General features: G+C 42.9%; 1 protein-coding gene across 1 annotated transcript in view; it reads left to right on the top strand.

The window, feature by feature from the left end:
* Nucleotides 1-17,799, top strand: part of LOC140723858 (uncharacterized) — an 87,546-nt gene that overhangs the window by 51,033 nt on the left and 18,714 nt on the right. The window contains exons 4-7 of the mRNA XM_073038413.1: nucleotides 2,906-3,044; nucleotides 3,359-3,435; nucleotides 7,999-8,190; nucleotides 15,189-15,324. Of these exons, the coding sequence (XP_072894514.1) occupies nucleotides 2,906-3,044; nucleotides 3,359-3,435; nucleotides 7,999-8,190; nucleotides 15,189-15,324 (544 nt within the window). The remainder of the gene's footprint in view (nucleotides 1-2,905; nucleotides 3,045-3,358; nucleotides 3,436-7,998; nucleotides 8,191-15,188; nucleotides 15,325-17,799) is intronic.

The following is a 17,799-nucleotide window of genomic DNA, read 5'->3' as shown; positions in this document are numbered from 1 at the left end:
GGAGTCAGGGCTTTAGCTGGCTGCAGTAGGGTAAGCAGCAGCGTTCACTGAGTGGTTACCTCACAGATACTCAATCTCTACTCCAGTTGTGGATCTTTATGGAGTCCAGAAGAGGGGCGGGTTTGCAGGAGTGTTGTGGATCAACCTTCTTCACCCCCTTATAGATTGAGTAGAGCACCACTTCACTGAAAGTTATTCTTTGGTTAAAAATTCTCTTTTGCCTTTCATGACGCTTGTGTTTAGGCCAGCAATGAAAGCTTGCCATTGCCAAATTCCATGTCCAAATGGCCCAATTCCATTCCAATAGCTTGTGGTCTCATGGACAGGGATTCACAGCCTTTTGTATGCCATGGAACCCTCTCATTAAGACCATAGGACCATTAAGCCATTTGGACCATTGAGTCTACTGCACCATTCAAAGATGGCTGATCCTTTTTTCCGATCCTCTGCCCCACTCCCTGGCCTTCTCCCTGTAACATCTAGTGCCATGGCTAATCAAGAATCTCTCAAGCTCTGCCTTAAATACATGCAATGACCTGGCCTAGACAGCTGACTAAGGAAGGGTCTGTGGACCTCAGGTTGGGAATCCCTGTCCGAGCATGTAGTGACCTCAGGGTGCATGGATTGAGGGGAGCAGAATGTGAACTTTTGACTGAGAATGGAACGGTCCTCAGGTTGTGAACCAGTGTGTTTTGGTAGGTACTGATCTCATTCCCTTTTGTGCCATAGGAGCAGATTCATTTTACACTGTTTGTAAACGTCATTCCAGGTCCCCATCCCAACTTGGGAGCGGATTCATTTTACAGTGTTTATAAACCTCATTTCAGGTCTCCTTCCTGACATGGGATACAGGTTCACTTCACAGTATTTCCAAACCTCATTCCAGGTCCTTATCCCGACATGGGTGTGGGTTCTTCTCACAATGGCTGTAAACCTCATTCCGGATCCCCATCCAGATATGGAAACGGGTTCATTTCACAGTGTTTGTAAACTTCATTCCAGATTCCCATCCTTATGCGGGAGCAGGCGAAGTGACCAGGACTGTCTGTTTCAACTGGGTCAAAGGTAACCCAAAGAGAGACACTTGCACTAAACAAATGGCCATCACAATCAAAAACTGCACAGCTTACTTTGTGTACAAGCTGAAACCAACACCGGGCTTATATAGTGTGTATTGTACAGGTATGTTTCTCTTCATATTGGCTACGTACATCTGTGTGTCTGTGTGAAGCCCAGTGAATTTCTGGAGCATCCAAGTCTTCCGACAGCCAGAGTGTCCTGAATTTTCTAGTGGACCATCAGTGATCAGCTCACTTAGTTTTCCCTGACCTTCAGAATGAGGCAGATGCTGTGTCTGAACTCAATGACTTGACCAATAAAAGCAGGCATTCCATAAGTCTCCTTAACCACCTTATCAACCTGTGTAGCCACTTTCAAGGAGTTACGAACCAAGATCCCAAGATCTCTCCACTCAGCAATAATGCTGAGGACCTTGCCCTTAACAGTGTAGTGTTTCTTGCCTTTTTTTACTTTGTCTGAAATTTTCTGGTTTTGAAACTCTGTGAAAATTTAGAGGAACCTGAGTTACAGCAGTTTTATTGAACTGCGTTTAACACAGTTGAAGCACACCAAACACTCCAGCAGAAAACATCTGTAACTAGTGGGATGACAATTAAGAGGCTGGGAATTTGTCCTGATATCCATGTACGCTAACAGCTAGGCTAGCAGAGGTTGGCCATTGCCTGCAGGTCTTCCCACATTGAAACACAGAACATGAATGCAGAACTTGTTTTCTGGTGTGGAAGGTAACTCTCAGAGAGACCACACAGAATGGGAGCTGAAGCAGAGGCTGTTCTTTGAGTTTACTGGACATCATAAGACTGTAAGTTATAGGAGAACCAATAGGCCATTTGGCCCATCGAGTCTGCTCTGCCATTTCATCATGGCTGATCCATTTCCCTCTCAGCTCCAATCTCCTGCCTTCATGCCCATAATCTATCACCTCCACCTTAAATATACCCAATGTCTTGGCCTCCACACCCTACTGTGCCAATGAATTGCACCTATTTACTATTCTCTGTGCTAAAGATTTTCCTCCTCATCTCCATTCTAAATGGATATATTTTATGTGTAGTTATTTTATTGCTTACATTCAATGGACTAAATCCCCTTATATTGCATCTTCAGTGCATTGTACAAGCTATAAAGAAGGGAAATTGGGAGGATATTGCACCAACACTAGCATTGTATATTTCAAAAAGGAAATATCCACAAAATAAAAATGAAAAGGTAAATAAATAAAATCTGAGAATAGCAGAGAGACGTTGGAATGGTGGTACTGAATGGAGGAGAGACAGAAAAGGGCAGAAGAGCGATGGACAGGATTGAGGAGTGTGGCAGGGAATGAGGTCGGCCAAGCTCTGTGAAAAGAGCAGTTGGAATGGCACTTGTTACAGGGGAGAGAGTGTAGCTGGGGATGAGGATAGCACCGGGGAGTGGTAGTGGGAAGTGGTGACATGGCCGACAGGAATTTGATCAGCATCAGAGTGCAGACTGCATGCGACCATTTCAGCAGAAATGGATGGCAGCGTTTCCTGCATTACCACAACTCTGAGTGCAGTTGACTAATGTTCTCCAGTACACCCAGAGTGAATGGCTGGGGCTGCTCTTTCTGTTACCCATCAGGTTATCACTAGTGTGAGTTTGTGGGTGAACTGGACCAAGTGAATGGAGCTAAATTTTGGAATGAGGCAAAGTTTCCACCAGTCATTTGTGGAATTGTTCACTGATTGGAGAACAGGACTGTTGCTTGTCCTGTGGGGATGGTGGAAGTGGGCTGGGTGAATAAGATGTTGTGTGATATCAGGTGATCCTAAAACCTAATTATTGTCACCCTTTCCCTCAGTTACAGACTCTGCACTTGGTGATCCGTGTGTAAATCACAGCGTCTTGGATCAGCCCTGGAGGAGAATGCATTCTCCCAGCATGAGTGAACAATGTATGTCTGACCAAAAACTTGAACAAGGATGGTACAGATTCAGCAGGTAATGAGGGAGTAATGACTTCAAACCCGGCATGATGGGAGATTGAAGGGTGTGGGAAGGGGAATTGCTGGAAGACCAGATTATCGGTCGTCACAATGGAGCAGCAGGCAACTGTAGGGATAAGTGAGCTGACGCATTCTGCACAGTGAGTGAGTGACCTGGAGAGAGAAATGGAAAATAGGGATGGAGAATTAAAAAAGAAAATCAGATGGCATGGGGTTTGGTTGAAAGCAGACAGGGTGAAGATATGGTTGAATTCTCAAAGTGAATACTGTGCCTCAATTTAGGAATCCATTCTCCAATTGTTATTTCAGTTCCGGCAGATGGAAAATTCCCGAGACAGCAGTTCCACAGTATTGTTGCTGCGGAAAGAGACAAGGCTGGTTGGAAGGTAGGCTCAGAGTTCGAAACTGTAAGGCTTAGTTTGCCTTTGAGGAGGGTCAGAATGATGATCCAGGTCTCTGCACGAGCCCCAAAGCATGGACACTGTTCTCCACGCCCCTGAAAGATGCCTCCCACAGTCACTCAAACCATACACTGGCCCTGAATCCAAATGCAGTCTGGCAGTGGAGTGCCACTTTCCTGTTTATTTCTGGCAGTGGTGCTGTGGGTCTGACTGCTGACCACATTGAGACTATGGTCTGCAACAACTGGGTTCCTGATTCTGCTGTGGATTCACTTTTGTAAACTACAATTCAGAATGCCATCGGCTTACTTTTGTTGTTTGCCACATTGGATGGCTGACGAGTTTATTTTTAATAGGTTCTCTTGTTTTTTTTTTTCTACTGTCTGGGATGGCCTAAAAGGAGTCACACCTCACAGTTGTATACAGTATCCATATTCTGCAATTAAATGCACTTTGAGCTTTGAGATCACTCCGGATCAGACCCAGGAAAGGTTCTGTGACTCCTTTGCTTGCCGTGCAGGAGCAGTTCCCAAGCAGCCCAATCTGTCTCAGGGTACCAGGAGCTCATGAGCTAATAGAGTTACTTAAAGTGCTGCTGTTTCTATTTCAAATTGTGTAAATTCAGCTTTTCATTGCTGATTATCTGTTTTTAATTTGTGTTTTCTAAATCTTTTGTGTTCCAATTTGCTTTTATGTTAAATTTACATTTAAATTTAAGATTAAATGTGAAATGTTTTCTCAAGTACAGAAACGTGTATATTTATAACATGTGAAGTAAGTATGGTCAGGGTGTCAGTCCGGTCCGTGAACTCCTCATTCCGGTTCATGGTCCGGTCCTTAGATCCTTGTTCCAGGTTTCCCTGTTTTCTCACTTGATCTGTTGGGTGCCTTAAATAAGCCACCTGATTCTCGTTGTGGGCTGGCACATAAATACCACTCAAACCAAGTATTCCCTGCTGGACTGCTCCCTTCCTTCTGAAGCCTTGCCTGCAACCTGTACCTGTCTATGTTCCTTGCCCAGCTTGGTGCTGGAGATTCCAGGTCCTGTGCCAGAGATTCCTCGTCCTGTGGATCATCCTCGTCTGTATCCTTGGCAAGTATCCATGACAGTCATCCCGGCCCTGCGCTCAGAGGAAGAGTCCCGGCCCTGTACCCAAGAGCCCAGCTAAGCCGAGTCAGAGCCGAGTCAAAACTCGGCTTATACACGCTGGAATTAAGGAGATTGAGAGGGGATCTGATTGAAACATATAAGATTATTAAGGGATTGGACAAGATAGAGGCAGGAAATATGTTCCAGATGCTGGGAGAGTCCAGTACCAGAGGGCATGGTTTGAGAATAAGGGGTAGGTCATTTAGGACAGAGTTAAGGAAAAACTTCTTCTCCCAGAGAGTTGTGGGGGTCTGGAATGCACTGCCTCGGAAGGTAGTGGAGGCCAATTCTCTGGATGCTTTCAAGAAGGAGCTAGATAGGAATCTTATGGATAGGGGAATCAAGGGATATGGGGACAAGGCAGGAACCGGTTATTGATAGTAGTTGATCAGCCATGATCTCAAAATGGCGGTGCAGGCTCGGGGGGCCGAATGGTCTACTTCTGCACCTATTGTCTATAAAACTAGTCCAAGAGGCATGTCTGGTGCTGGAGATTCCTCGTCCTGTTCTGGAGTACCTCGCCCAGCCCGGTGCTGGAGTTCCCTTGCCCTGTGCTGGAGTACCCTCATTGTGTCCAGGCATATCTCGTTTTGTCCAAGCCACGTCCAAGACCGTCGTCCTGACCAAGCCGTGGCTTTGTGTTCTCATCCTGTCCTGTAGCCATGTCTTGTCATAGCCTAGGCCTGGGTTCTGGTTCCAAGTCAAGACCCAGCTTCCTAGTTCCAACCAAAACCTAGGTTCTGGGTCCTTGTCCAGGCTCTGTTCTGGAGTACTGTGTTTCCTGTCTGAATCTGAGCTCCGTGTCCTCATCTCGTTCCTGTCCCTCGCCCAGCCTGATGCTGGAGATTCCTCGTTCTGTGCTGGGGTGCCTCATCCTGTCCTGTAACCACATCCTGTCCTTGCCAAGATTCTAGTCCTGTGTCCTTGCCTGGATCCGGTTTCCGAGTCCAAGTCATGTTCCATGTTCCGGGTCCCCGTCCAGTCTCTGCCTAGCCCGGGCAGCTAGTTCCAAGTTGCTTATCCTGGTCCCGCTTTCCTCGTCATAGTCCTAGCCCTGGCGCTGAATCCTGGTCTTGTCCAGGGCCTGTGTGTCTATGTCCAGTGTCGTTTTGTCCCCACTTCCCTTGCTTTCTTGACACACCTAGCCCTGGACCTAGTAGTTCAGTGTCTGTGTCTTGCATTTGGGTCCGCTCCAGCAACGCCCACCTTATGACACAGGGTGTGTTGTATGTAAAAATAAGTTTAATCAACAATTAATTTCTTTCCTGTATGATAAGTGGGCATCCCTCACATTTCAACTCTGCACTGGAAAAACATTGAGAGGTTGTAAACAAGGTCAAGTCCCTCAATATTCAGTAGTATCAGAACTTTTACAGTTGTGCTTCATCACAGTATGATTTCAAGACCAGTAAATGTCTCTAAATATCAGTGAATCTCAATAGCCTTTGACTTTCTTATCTGCTTAGCCTGGGTAGTAGCTTTACCACCAATTAACTCCTCAATCACATTTCATTTACTTATGCACACCACCATTCTGAAAATTGAACACAAAAGTGCCATTTCTGTACAGAAATTGGCCAGTGGTTACAGATAATGACCAATTGGTAACCTTGTGTTTGTTCAAACCCCTATTTGCATGATGAATCTCTAATCACACAACAATAATACCAACATTAATCTTCAAGGTAATCTATGCATAAAAGGTCAATAATACTCAGAATTAGTATACAGTAACTGTTACCCTAGAATCCTTCATTTGCATTCTTGTAATGCCAATTTTCTCCAGTCTGCGGCTGTGCAGAGGGAAGGTATGTTCTTCAAAGACGCATCTGGCCCTATCTCACTTTATCCTCTGTTGGCTCTAAACTTAACTTCCTTAATTGCTCCACCTTTCATCATTCACTCATTCCTGTTTCCCCTCTTTCATCTCATCTCCTTACCTGCCCATTACCTCCTAGCACTCCTCCCCTTTCCCTTTCTTCAATTGGCTTCTGTCCTCCTCTGTCAAATTCCCCTTTCTCAAGCCCTTGATCTGTTTAAGCAATGAACCTCCCCTTCTCCCAGTTTTACCGATCAACTACCACCTTGTACATCTTCCTCCCCATCCCACACCTCACTGTTCTGTCTTCTCATCTTTCTTTTCTCAGACCTGATGAAAATTCTCAGCCCAAATCACTGACTCTTTTCTCTTTTCCATAGATGCTGCCTAGACTGCTGAGTTTCTCCAGCAATTTTGTGCGTGTTGCATCAACTACTTTTGCCTGAACACTACCTAAACCCTTGTCTTGCTGCATCTTCTAATGCTTCAGAGACTGCCAGGGTAAACCTGGAGAATTACAAGCTCATAGCAGCTGTAGTTAGCTTTAGAGGGTTAACTGACCATTTTTATTTTGGTATTGTGGTTAACTGCAATGAGTGTTGAATGTGTGAATGTCTTTCTCTAAAACAATGTTCTGTTTGAAATGTGATTATTTGCCCTGGTGGTGAAGCTTCACCAGCTGTCCAATATGCATCAGGGGTGAGGCTGGAGTTTCTTGTCCAAGCTCTGGGCCCACAGGCTCTCACCAGCAGGAGCTGGTCTCGGAGCCGGATCTGTAGCAGCGAGTTTGGATTGCAGGGTGGGGTGGGGTTGAAATCAGCAGCTTGCCATTGACTGAGGCCAGAGCAGATCAAGGGTGAATCTGAACACTGCATTAGAATGATGCAAATTCACATTCCCTGTGGGGCTGGGTACAGTTTATTCTGTTTTCCGTTTAGTAAGATGGCAGTACACACAGATGCAGAGCCAATAAAAGCTTTTTAAACCTCTTCTTTAAATCATAAATTGGACATTAAGAATTGCTTCAAGCACTACAGGTCTACTCCATCAGAGTGTTCCTCCTTGGTGGAGGAGCTGGACCTGTTGGGGTCCGTTTTGCTATTAGAGTTGGTGTGCGAAGGTGGTGTGCAGTCTAACAGCATGTGTTATGGTTTTAGTTGTTTCTCCTATAATCACAAGGTCCTGTTGGACATTGGTAATATGAAATGCTGAATGTCAGTTTCACTGGTTTATTGTTGGGATCATCTGTAGATAGGAACGAAGACGGTGTGACGTGGCGACGATCAAAATGCTGATATCGGTGCTGCCCTCCAGTGGAAGATGAGCTGGACTGGGTGCGACTGCATATTGCTGTGGGCTTGCTCTTGCCAACACATTCATGGCCTCGGGGAATTGGGCTATATTATATTATTGAGTGACTGTATGTTTAACTGCTATCTGATAAATGTTATATGTGCCTTGTGCTGTGTATTATTGTTGGCACAGTGTTTTTCACTTTGGCCCTGGAGCAGCATTGTTTTGTTTGGCTGTATTCATGGATGGTTGAATGACAATTAAACTGGTGTTAACCTTATTGCAGGTTCCCATCCCACTGTGACAGAGGGGGAGGTGATGAGAAATGTTTGCTTCACCGAGAATGGAAACACCATAACTGAATCTGGCATGAGTGGAAACAGCAAAACTTGCCTGGATATTAAGATCAAAAACTGTATTGGTTACTTTGTGTATCTGCTGAAGCCGACATCTGCTGGTCGCTCTGTGTACTGTGCAGGTATGTCACTGCTTTCAATCACACAGAGGTGTAAGGGATGAGGGGAAATTCTGTGATATCCTGAGTCATCAGTACCCGTAATGGACTCTGCCCCATATGTCCCTCTGAAGCAATATGCCCAGCAGGTAAAGTTCATTGCAGCAGGTTGTCTACATGTGTGGCTTGACCTTACAATTACATTGTCATGAATTCTGCACATTCAGTTTTACCACTGCATCTTTTCTTTGGTGGAGTGACTCCTAGTTACATTGTGAACACTGAACAATTGCTTTCTGTACATGTCATGTCAGAATCAATATCTAATTTATTATCAGGAGTATGTGCCATGAAATTTGTCAACTTAGCAGCAGCAGTAAAGATATCATATAGAATGAAAAATAAATGAATCAATAAATTCCAGTAGTATATATATGCATATTAAATGATTAAAGAGTGCAAAAACAGGTGTTCATGGATTCAAAGTCCGTTTAGAAATCGTATGGCAGAAGGCAAGAAGCTGTTGCTGAACTGTGTCATTTCAGGGAATGACAGAGGCCATTCCTCCCATTGTGTTAATGCTAGTCTTCAGTGTTCTACCTTATCCCCCCTTGCTTATTTAATTGTAACCCTTCAACTTTTTTTTGTAGTTTCCCAAGACTTCCCCTGTGCTTGTTTCCCATCAGTATAGAATATGGATATTTACAATATCCATTTCACCTACTTGCAGTTCATTGGCATGAGAGAAGTAACTAGAGCACAAAGGATTCCCGAATCATCAGTGAAGACTCCACACTGACTTTCTCTGCACTGGAGAAACATTGGGAGGTTGTAAACAAGGTCAAGTCCCTCAATACTCAGTAGTAGCAGAAACTTTATGGCTGAGCTTCACCACAATATGATTTCAAGACCAGTGAATGTCTCTGAATATCAGTGAATCTCAATAGTCTTTGACTTCCTCATCTGCTTAGCCTGTGTCGTGGTTTTGTCATTGCCAATTAACTCTTCAATCACATTGCATTTACTTAGGCACAATGAAACAGCCTGGCCCTTGGCACAACACACTGTTCTGAAGTTTGAATACAAAAATGCCATTTCTATACAGAAATTGGCCAGTGGTTACAGATATTGACCAATTGATAACATTGTGTTTGTTGAAACTCCGTATTTGCATGATGATCACAAAACAATAATACTGATATTAATAATCAACATAAACTATCCATAAAAGGCCAATAATACACAGAATTAGTAAAGTACAGTAATTGTTACCATAGAATTCTTCATTAGCAATCTTGTAATGGCAAATGGCTCCAGGCCCCTGCTGTGCAAAGGGAAGCTATGATTTTCAAGGACTTCCCTTCAATGCCTGGCTTGCTGAGATTGTTATCACTCATCCACTTTATCTTCCATTGGATCCAGATTTTAACTTCCATAATTGCTTTCCTTTCACCATTTGCCCATTCCTATTTCTGTCTCTCATCTCACTGCCTTACCTGCCTATTACCCTCTGGTGCTCCCCCCGCTTCCCTTTCTTCCAAGGGCTCCTGTCCTCTTGGAGCTGCAAGACTGCAGGATTAAATGCATTCAAGATCCTCTGTCCCTCTACAATTTTTTGCTGCGCTTCGGTTATCCCATGTCGCCTCACCTTGTATGGATATCTCTGCGCTGATATTTTCGGATTTCTCCAGAAATATTTCTGTTTGCTACTTGTGTTCCAATCGAAACTTTCCAGTGTTTTCCTGCAGACCTTTATTCTTCAAAGAAAAGAATGTTGTTGGTATCAGAAAATTTGTTAGCTGCATTTTTCACAATAACAGCATAAAGTAAAGGAGCAGCGAGTTCCTGATACTTGCAGAACACCAGCTGAAGCATTCTTTCACTCACTTACATTTTTATTGTGACATTTTCCCTTGGATACCATGGGCAGCAATCGGTCAGAATCTGTGCTTTTTGATCAATTAGTCAGAATCTGTGTATCAAGTATCACCATCAATCCACCCGAATCGCTTTCTCAAAAGAACAATGAGTTACCATTGTTGAGGATGACATCCCGTTGCAGGTTTGTATTGACTGCAGTTGATAAACTTACATCCCAATAGACCCCAACTTTAGCACTTCCAACTATTTCAAATGGTTTTCTAAAGCCAATGAATCATTGTGTCATTGCAATTGCCATGCCACATCTGTACCCTGGTATCATGTCAACATAATACCCTATGTCCGTACCATATTTTATTATATCTTGTCAATATCATACCCTATGTCCGTACCATATTTTATTATATCATGTCAATATAATACCCTATGTCCGTACCATATTTTATTATATCTTGTCAATATAATACCCTATGTCCGTACCATATTTTATTATATCTTGTCAATATCATACCCTATGTCCGTACCATATTTTATTATATCTTGTCAATATCATACCCTATGTCCGTACCATATTTTATTATATCTTGCCAATATCATACCCTATGTCCGTACCATATTTTATTATATCTTGTCAACATAATACCCTATGTCCGTACCATATTTTATTATATCTTGTCAATATCATACCCTATGTCCGTACCATATTTTATTATATCTTGTCAATATCATACCCTATGTCCGTACCATATTTTATTATATCTTGTCAATATCATACCCTATGTCCGTACCATATTTTATTATATCTTGAGCACTAGAAAATACAGCTTGCCCTATTTCCTCTCTTGCTTCATTTAAAGGACAGGATGGACTTTGTGCCGGTCTAGCAGGTTTTCAACATGAAGATCCTGAAGTGTCCTCACCTTCATTACAGCATAACTGCTCGTGACACCAGTGAAATGGGGAAAATGAGTCTGAAGGCACACACTCAACAGTTCAGTAATAGTTTCTTCCCCTCTGCCATCAGAATTCTGAATGCACTTTGAACTCATGAACACAACCTTACTACTTTATTTCTCTTTTTGTGTACTAATTTAACTTAATAAGAATGATCAATTAAACTAAATAAATATTTATGTATTGCCACATACTGCTGCCACAGAGCAACAGACATTTATTATCAAAGAATGTATAAATTATACAACCTTGAGATTGGTTTTCTCACAAGTAGACATAAAGCAAGACCCAATTTAAAAAAAAAACACAAATTAAAACAAAATAAAAACAAACACCTAATGCACAAGGGAAAGAAAATAAAACAAATCATACAAACAATTGAAGTGAACAACATTCTGAACCAAAACTGCTGACACACAACAAATCTCATAACATTGTCTGCCAGTGACATTAAACCTGATTGTGATCATAACATTTCAGGCTGAAGATCCTCCATCAGCTTTACATTAGCATTTAGTGAAATGCTAATATCAGTCCCATCTTACACAGAGACCGATACAAAGAAGTGGTTGAGGTATTTACTTGTATCTTGTCCCCTCCACCAATGGTCATTAAAAGGACCCAAATTCAATACCAGTCCAACATCAAAAGGTGCATTTGATTTTAGCTGAATGCGCTTTCTTGCAAACTTTGCCATTCCAGTTTCAATTTTAATCTCAGTCCTGCTCGCATCGGGTCATCAGCTGTCAGTACATGTCCTTAGCACCTCCTTATTGTTTCATCGATTGGTGCTTGATAAACATACATAGGCATTGGGCTTTGCACCTGTTCTCATTTGGATGTTTCTCTCTTTGCAATTCATTATCTCATCTTTCAATAACTTTAACTGCTCTCAATTTCCTTTGTCACTAAATCTAGTCCAGTTTTAACCCTTTTTGAAATACAATTGTGCTCTCTCCAATTTAATCCATCCCCTGCACAACATATCACTTGCAATATCTCTGTTTGACGCAGTTCATTTGTAGGTTCAGAACCACCTCCTCTCCTGCTCGGATTGCCACATGCTGATTAAAGACTGTGCTCTCAATCACATTCCAAAACTTGGCTCTTTTTCTATCCTTCCTTCTGCTCCTGCACAAGAGACAGGGTGATTTAAATCCACAATGTCTGAACATGTGTGTAAAGTAACATGCACACACGTACACCACACACACAGGAACATAACAGGTCAGGTAGAATCTCTGAAAATAAATAAAGAGTCGACATTTTGAGCCAAGACCCTCTTCAGGACTGGAAAGGAAGGGGGACGACCGCAAATAAAAAGGTGAGGTTGGGAAGGGGGGCGGATGATAGGTGAAGCCAGGTATCAGTGAAAGATAAAGGGCTGGAGAGAAAGACGTGAGGTGAGAAGATGTGTTTCATTATGCTTTCCGCTGATTATTGAGGTCAAAGCTACACATCATAGATATTTTGTATCAGTCCAACATACTTTTGAATCTACACATTTCCTATAGAGCAGAAGAAGCTCATTCAGTCCATGCTGACCGCATGTGTACGATTCCATTTCATGTAGAGCATGGAAGCAGGCCATTCAGTTTGTCAGATCCATGGTGATCATTGTGTATCATTCCATTTCCCATAGAGCCATTCAGCCCATCATATCCATGCTGCCCACAGTTTGCTATTCCATTTCCCAACATTTGATTCAAAACCGACAATGTCTTTGCAATTTCAAAGTTCAAAATACATTTATGATTAAAAATTTGTGGGCCATCTTCTCACATGTAGCCACAAAGCAAAGAAATACAAGTGATGGCCTAATCCTGAATGAGTATCTGTTCACCAATAACTCGGGCAGTGTGTTTCAGAATGCAGACACCCACTGGGTGATAAGAATTTTTTTTTTGGTATACCCTCTAAAACTCATATTCCTTAGCTGAAATCTATAGTCTCCCATCTTAGATACTTGAGCCTTGGAAACTGGCTTCTTCAAACTTATTCTGTTTATGAAACTCATTACCTTCTCTCTTCATTAGATCTTCCAATAGCAACTTCTGACCATGGAGACCCAAACTGGCTTCTCAAACCCAAACTGTCACATCCCATACCAGGCAATTGCTGAGTAAATCTGCTCTGCAGTGTTACCTGGGATGTCATTGGGAAGGGAGTGTAATTCCAGAACATAGAACATTACAGTACAGTACTGGCTCTTCAGTGCATGACATTGTGCAGCCTTTAACCCAATCCTTTAACTCCAACATGACTCTCCTTTTTTATCTATCATCCAAATGAGTTTCTAAATTTCTTAAATATCCTCAATATATCTGTCTCTACTACCACCCCCTGAGTTGAATGGAGATGCATATACTTGAATGACTTGGATGTAGACATGTGAGGTGTGATAGTAAATTTGCTGGTGACATGAAGATTGGTGAGTGCTTTGCGGTGCTGGAGTTTCTCAGACTACACAGAGATCCATGTGTTGGTACAGTAAAGATGTCTGAAGATGCAGCATGGACTATCAAATGGAATTTCATACAGTTTAGATTAATCTATTAATCACATTTACATCTACACATGCAGTTTGGGATATTGATAAGACTAATGCACACCGTGAATGCTCGAGTACGAGGGTGGATTGAAGGACAACATCAGAGCATTCTTTGGCAATGATGAGGCAGCTATTTGTGAATGTAGATGTAATACAGACCTTTTTTTCGGGGTACAGAATACAGAATTTTATAAAGCTTTTGTCAGACATCGGTGGTATTTTGTTCACCTGAGCATGGGAAGAATACACGGGTGATTCAATGGCTGATAGCCGGGCTGGAGTTTTTCAGTTATGATGAGCATATGGAGAAGTTAGGCATGTTCTGGAGCAAAGGAGGTGAAAAGGAATATCATATTGGTGTATAAAATGAAAGGGTACTGAGAGGGTCGGCTGTGCGTAACCTTTCCCATATCAATGATATGGAATTAATGGCTGTTGCAAAGTTTACAGAAAATACATTGATAGGTGGAGGGCAGGTAGTTCTGAGGAAATACAGAGGTGAGAGAAGGACTGATGGATTAGGAGAATGGCCAACGAAGTGGCAGATTGAATACAGTGTTGGGAAGGGTATGGTTATGTACTTTGTTAGAAGAAATGAAAGTTTCTCTCCATTTTTTACATGGAGTGAAAATTCAAAATTCAAAGGGACTTTGGAGCTTTTGTACAGGATTCCCAAAAGGTTAATTTCCAGAATGAGTCATTGGTGAGGAAGGTAAATACAATGTTACCATTCATTTCAAGAGGACTAGAATACAATAGCAAGGAGATAATGTTGAGGCTTTATGAAGCACTAGTAAGGCATCACTTGGAGTATTGTAATCGGGTCTGGGCACCTTATTTTAGAAAGGATGTGCTGATACTGGAGAGGGTTCAAAGGAGGTTAACGGAAACATTTCCAGGGTTGAACAGCATGGCATAGTGTCACTCTTCAGAATAGAGGGTCACACTTTTAGAACAGAGATAAGGGGAATATTTCCTGCCAATGATTGGTAAATCTGTGGAATTTGTTGCTGGAGGACATCTTTAAATATATTTAAGGCAGGGGTTGATTGATTCCTGATTGGCCAGGGCATGAAGGGATATGGGGAGTAGGCAGGAGAGGGAAAATGGAACAGCCACCTTGTAATTGTGGAGCAGTGTCAATAGGCCACGTGGCCTAATTCTGTTCCTCTAGCTTATGGTCTTACATCAGAGGTAGATAAAACTAGGGAACGTGTAGCAGTGGTTTATAGGGTGTGTGAAGGAGATCTTAACCCATGGAGCAGCAACTGCTTGGAATGCACTGACTCAGGGAGTGGTTGTTAACAGAATTTATGTGTTTAGCTGAGTAAGAATCATTTAGGCAAACAAGGGCAATGGATCAGGTTAGGACTGATAGGAATGAGGGGTGGCTACTGTCAGCATGGATTTTTTTTTTATTCGGCATGATTCAGTGATACTGCCGTCAATTCAATAAAGAGAGCTGAATGTTGAAACTGCACTGGCAGTGTTTATGTGAGAAGGTGACCATTATTTTAGAGAGTGCAACTGAGGTTGGTGAGGCGAGTTACAAGAGGCATTAATATCAACACATAATTAATATTGCTAATTAAGATTATTGTTTATACCATTAACACTGAGCATACTCCTGCTGCAGATTCCACACTCGGTGATCCGTGTGTAAACCACACCATCCTGGATCAGCCCTGGAGGAGCACGGATTGTTCATCGGAAAAATGCAGTAATTACATGAATGATGAAACCAGAACAGAAGGATGGTACCGGTTTAAGAGGTAATGGCAGGAGACAAAAATAAATAATCAGTCAATGAAACAGAAAATATGCTGGGAACAAGGAGAATATGAAGGAAAATTCATTTATTTTGTTAGAGAATTCTGGCAGTATCCATAAACATCTTTGTGGGTGGGAGAGGGAATGGATAAGCTTGTTTGGGATCATCATGTAGAAAGGAATGGATACATAGGGTTTGTTATCAGTCAAAAAATGGGACAAGTTATGGATACACAGAGATGGGGGCATCAGTCAAACAGGGATGGGATCATCAGCAACAGGCATGGAACAGGAAGTGGGTGCAAGAAGTCTGAGATGTAGCAGAGACTAAACTTAAGAAGTGGGAATCTCTCAGCCCCTTTTTCCAGGTGATGGGCATTGATTCAATGGAGAAAAGCTCAAGGCATAAAAGGGACACCACAAGGGGAATGCTGGAGAAACTCAAAACGTTGAGCAACGTCTATGGTGAGAAATAAATAGTCATCATTTTAATTCAAGACCCTTCACCAAGACTGCAAACAAAGGATGTAGAATCCAGTTTAAGAAGAAGTGGAGGGGGTTTTCAATTGGAGAACAAGCTGGAAGGTGATAGATGAGACCAGGAGACATGGAAGGTGGGGACGAAGTGAGAAGCTGGGATTGAAGTCAGCACACCATCGCAGCCTTCAAAGCTAAACGCAGTGGAGTTTCCCACATTGCTGCCCCTCTCCCGAATGAGCAAAATATTTCTTGCGCTCGATTTGATGTTGCCAATTCTGAGCCCCTGAAGAGAACTGCTGATGTGACCTGCGGCTTGGTTATCTAAGGCCAAAGGGCGCAAGCATTTCCCACAAGTGGACAGTCGCAAAGCTGAAGGACTGGACGGCTTCCCAGGACGAGTACTCAGGATGTGTATGGCACAACTAACAGGTGTGTTTACAAACAGTTTTAGTCTCTCTCCCAGTGTGGAGTGTCCTTCTTCTTCAAAACATCCACCATTGTACCGGTACCTAAAAAGACCACGGTAACATGTCTGAACGTCCTGTTGAATTCACCTCAAGAGAAAGCATGTTTTTTAGCAGCTGGTCAAGGACTACATCTGCAGCATGCCACCACCCACACTGGACCCCCTACAATTCACCTACCCACACTGGACCCCCTACAATTCACCTACCCACACAAAAGATGATGCAATAGCCACAGCTCTACACACAGTCATTACACACCTGGAGAAGAGGGATGTTTATCTGAGGATGCTGTTCTTGGACCACAGTTCAGCATTCAACACCTTAGTTCCTTCCAGGCTCAACAAGAAGCCCAGAAACCTGGGCCTTCATTCTGCCTTGTGCAGATGGATCCTGATTTTCTGTCCGATTGCCGGCAGGCAGTAAGAGTGAGCTTACTCTGCTCTGCCCCTCAACACTGGTGCCCCTCAGGGCTGTGTCTTAAACCACCTCCTTTCCTCTCTGTATAGCCATGGCTGTGTCACTAATCACAGCTCCCATCTGCTAAATAAATTTGCTGACAACTCTGCATTGATTGGCCTGATCTCAAATAATAATGAGGCAGCCTACAGAGAAGTCATAATCCTGACTCGTGGTGTCAAGAAAACATCCTCTCCCTCAAGTCACAAAAACAATGAAGTTGTGGCCTACAGATGGAATGGACAACTCTACTGACTTCAATGGATCTGGGGTTGAGAGAGTGAACAGCTTTAAGTTCCTCATCATAAACATCACCGACGATCTCACATGGTCTGTACAAATGGTTGAGTGTTGAGAAAGACACTTTCGCCTCAGATGGCTGAAGAAGTTTGGTATGGGTCACCAAATCCTAAGAACTTTCTATAGGGTCACAATTGAGAGCATCATGAAAGGCTGCATCACTACCTGGCATGGGAACTGTACTTCCCTCAGTTGCAGGACACTGCAGAGAGTGTTGCGGCAACCCAGCGTATCTGTAGATATTAACTTTCCACTATTCAGGACATTTATAAAGATGTTTGTAAAAAGGGCCCAAAGGATCATTGGGGAACCGAGTCACACCAACCACAAACTGTTCCAGCTGCTATCATCTGGGAAACGGTACCACAAAATTAAAGCCTGGGTCAACAGGCTCTGGGGCAGTTTCTTCCACCAGGCAATCAGACTGATTAATTCATGCTGACACAACTGTGTTTCTACGTTATGTTGACTGTCTTGTTGTACATACTATTCATCATAAATTGCACATTTAGACCGAGATGTAACGTGAAGATTTTTACTCCACCTGTATATGAAGGATGGAAGGTAATAAATCAATTAAATTTGTGGTTAGAAGAGCTGGAGGAGGAAGGAATCTGATAGGAGTGGACAGTGCAGTAAAAGGACGAGGTAGGGAGGCAGTGCGAGGTGATGGCATTGACATGCGGCAAGGGAGGAGAGAAGGGGTTGAGTTGGCTACATTCTCTGTTTCCTTCCAGTTTGGAGGAATGCTGTCAGCTGAAATGGTCATGAATT

This window comes from Hemitrygon akajei, unplaced genomic scaffold (genome assembly GCF_048418815.1).
Source record: "Hemitrygon akajei unplaced genomic scaffold, sHemAka1.3 Scf000141, whole genome shotgun sequence".
Lineage (NCBI taxonomy): Eukaryota > Metazoa > Chordata > Chondrichthyes > Myliobatiformes > Dasyatidae > Hemitrygon > Hemitrygon akajei.
This window is presented reverse-complemented; position numbering and strand designations above follow the sequence as displayed.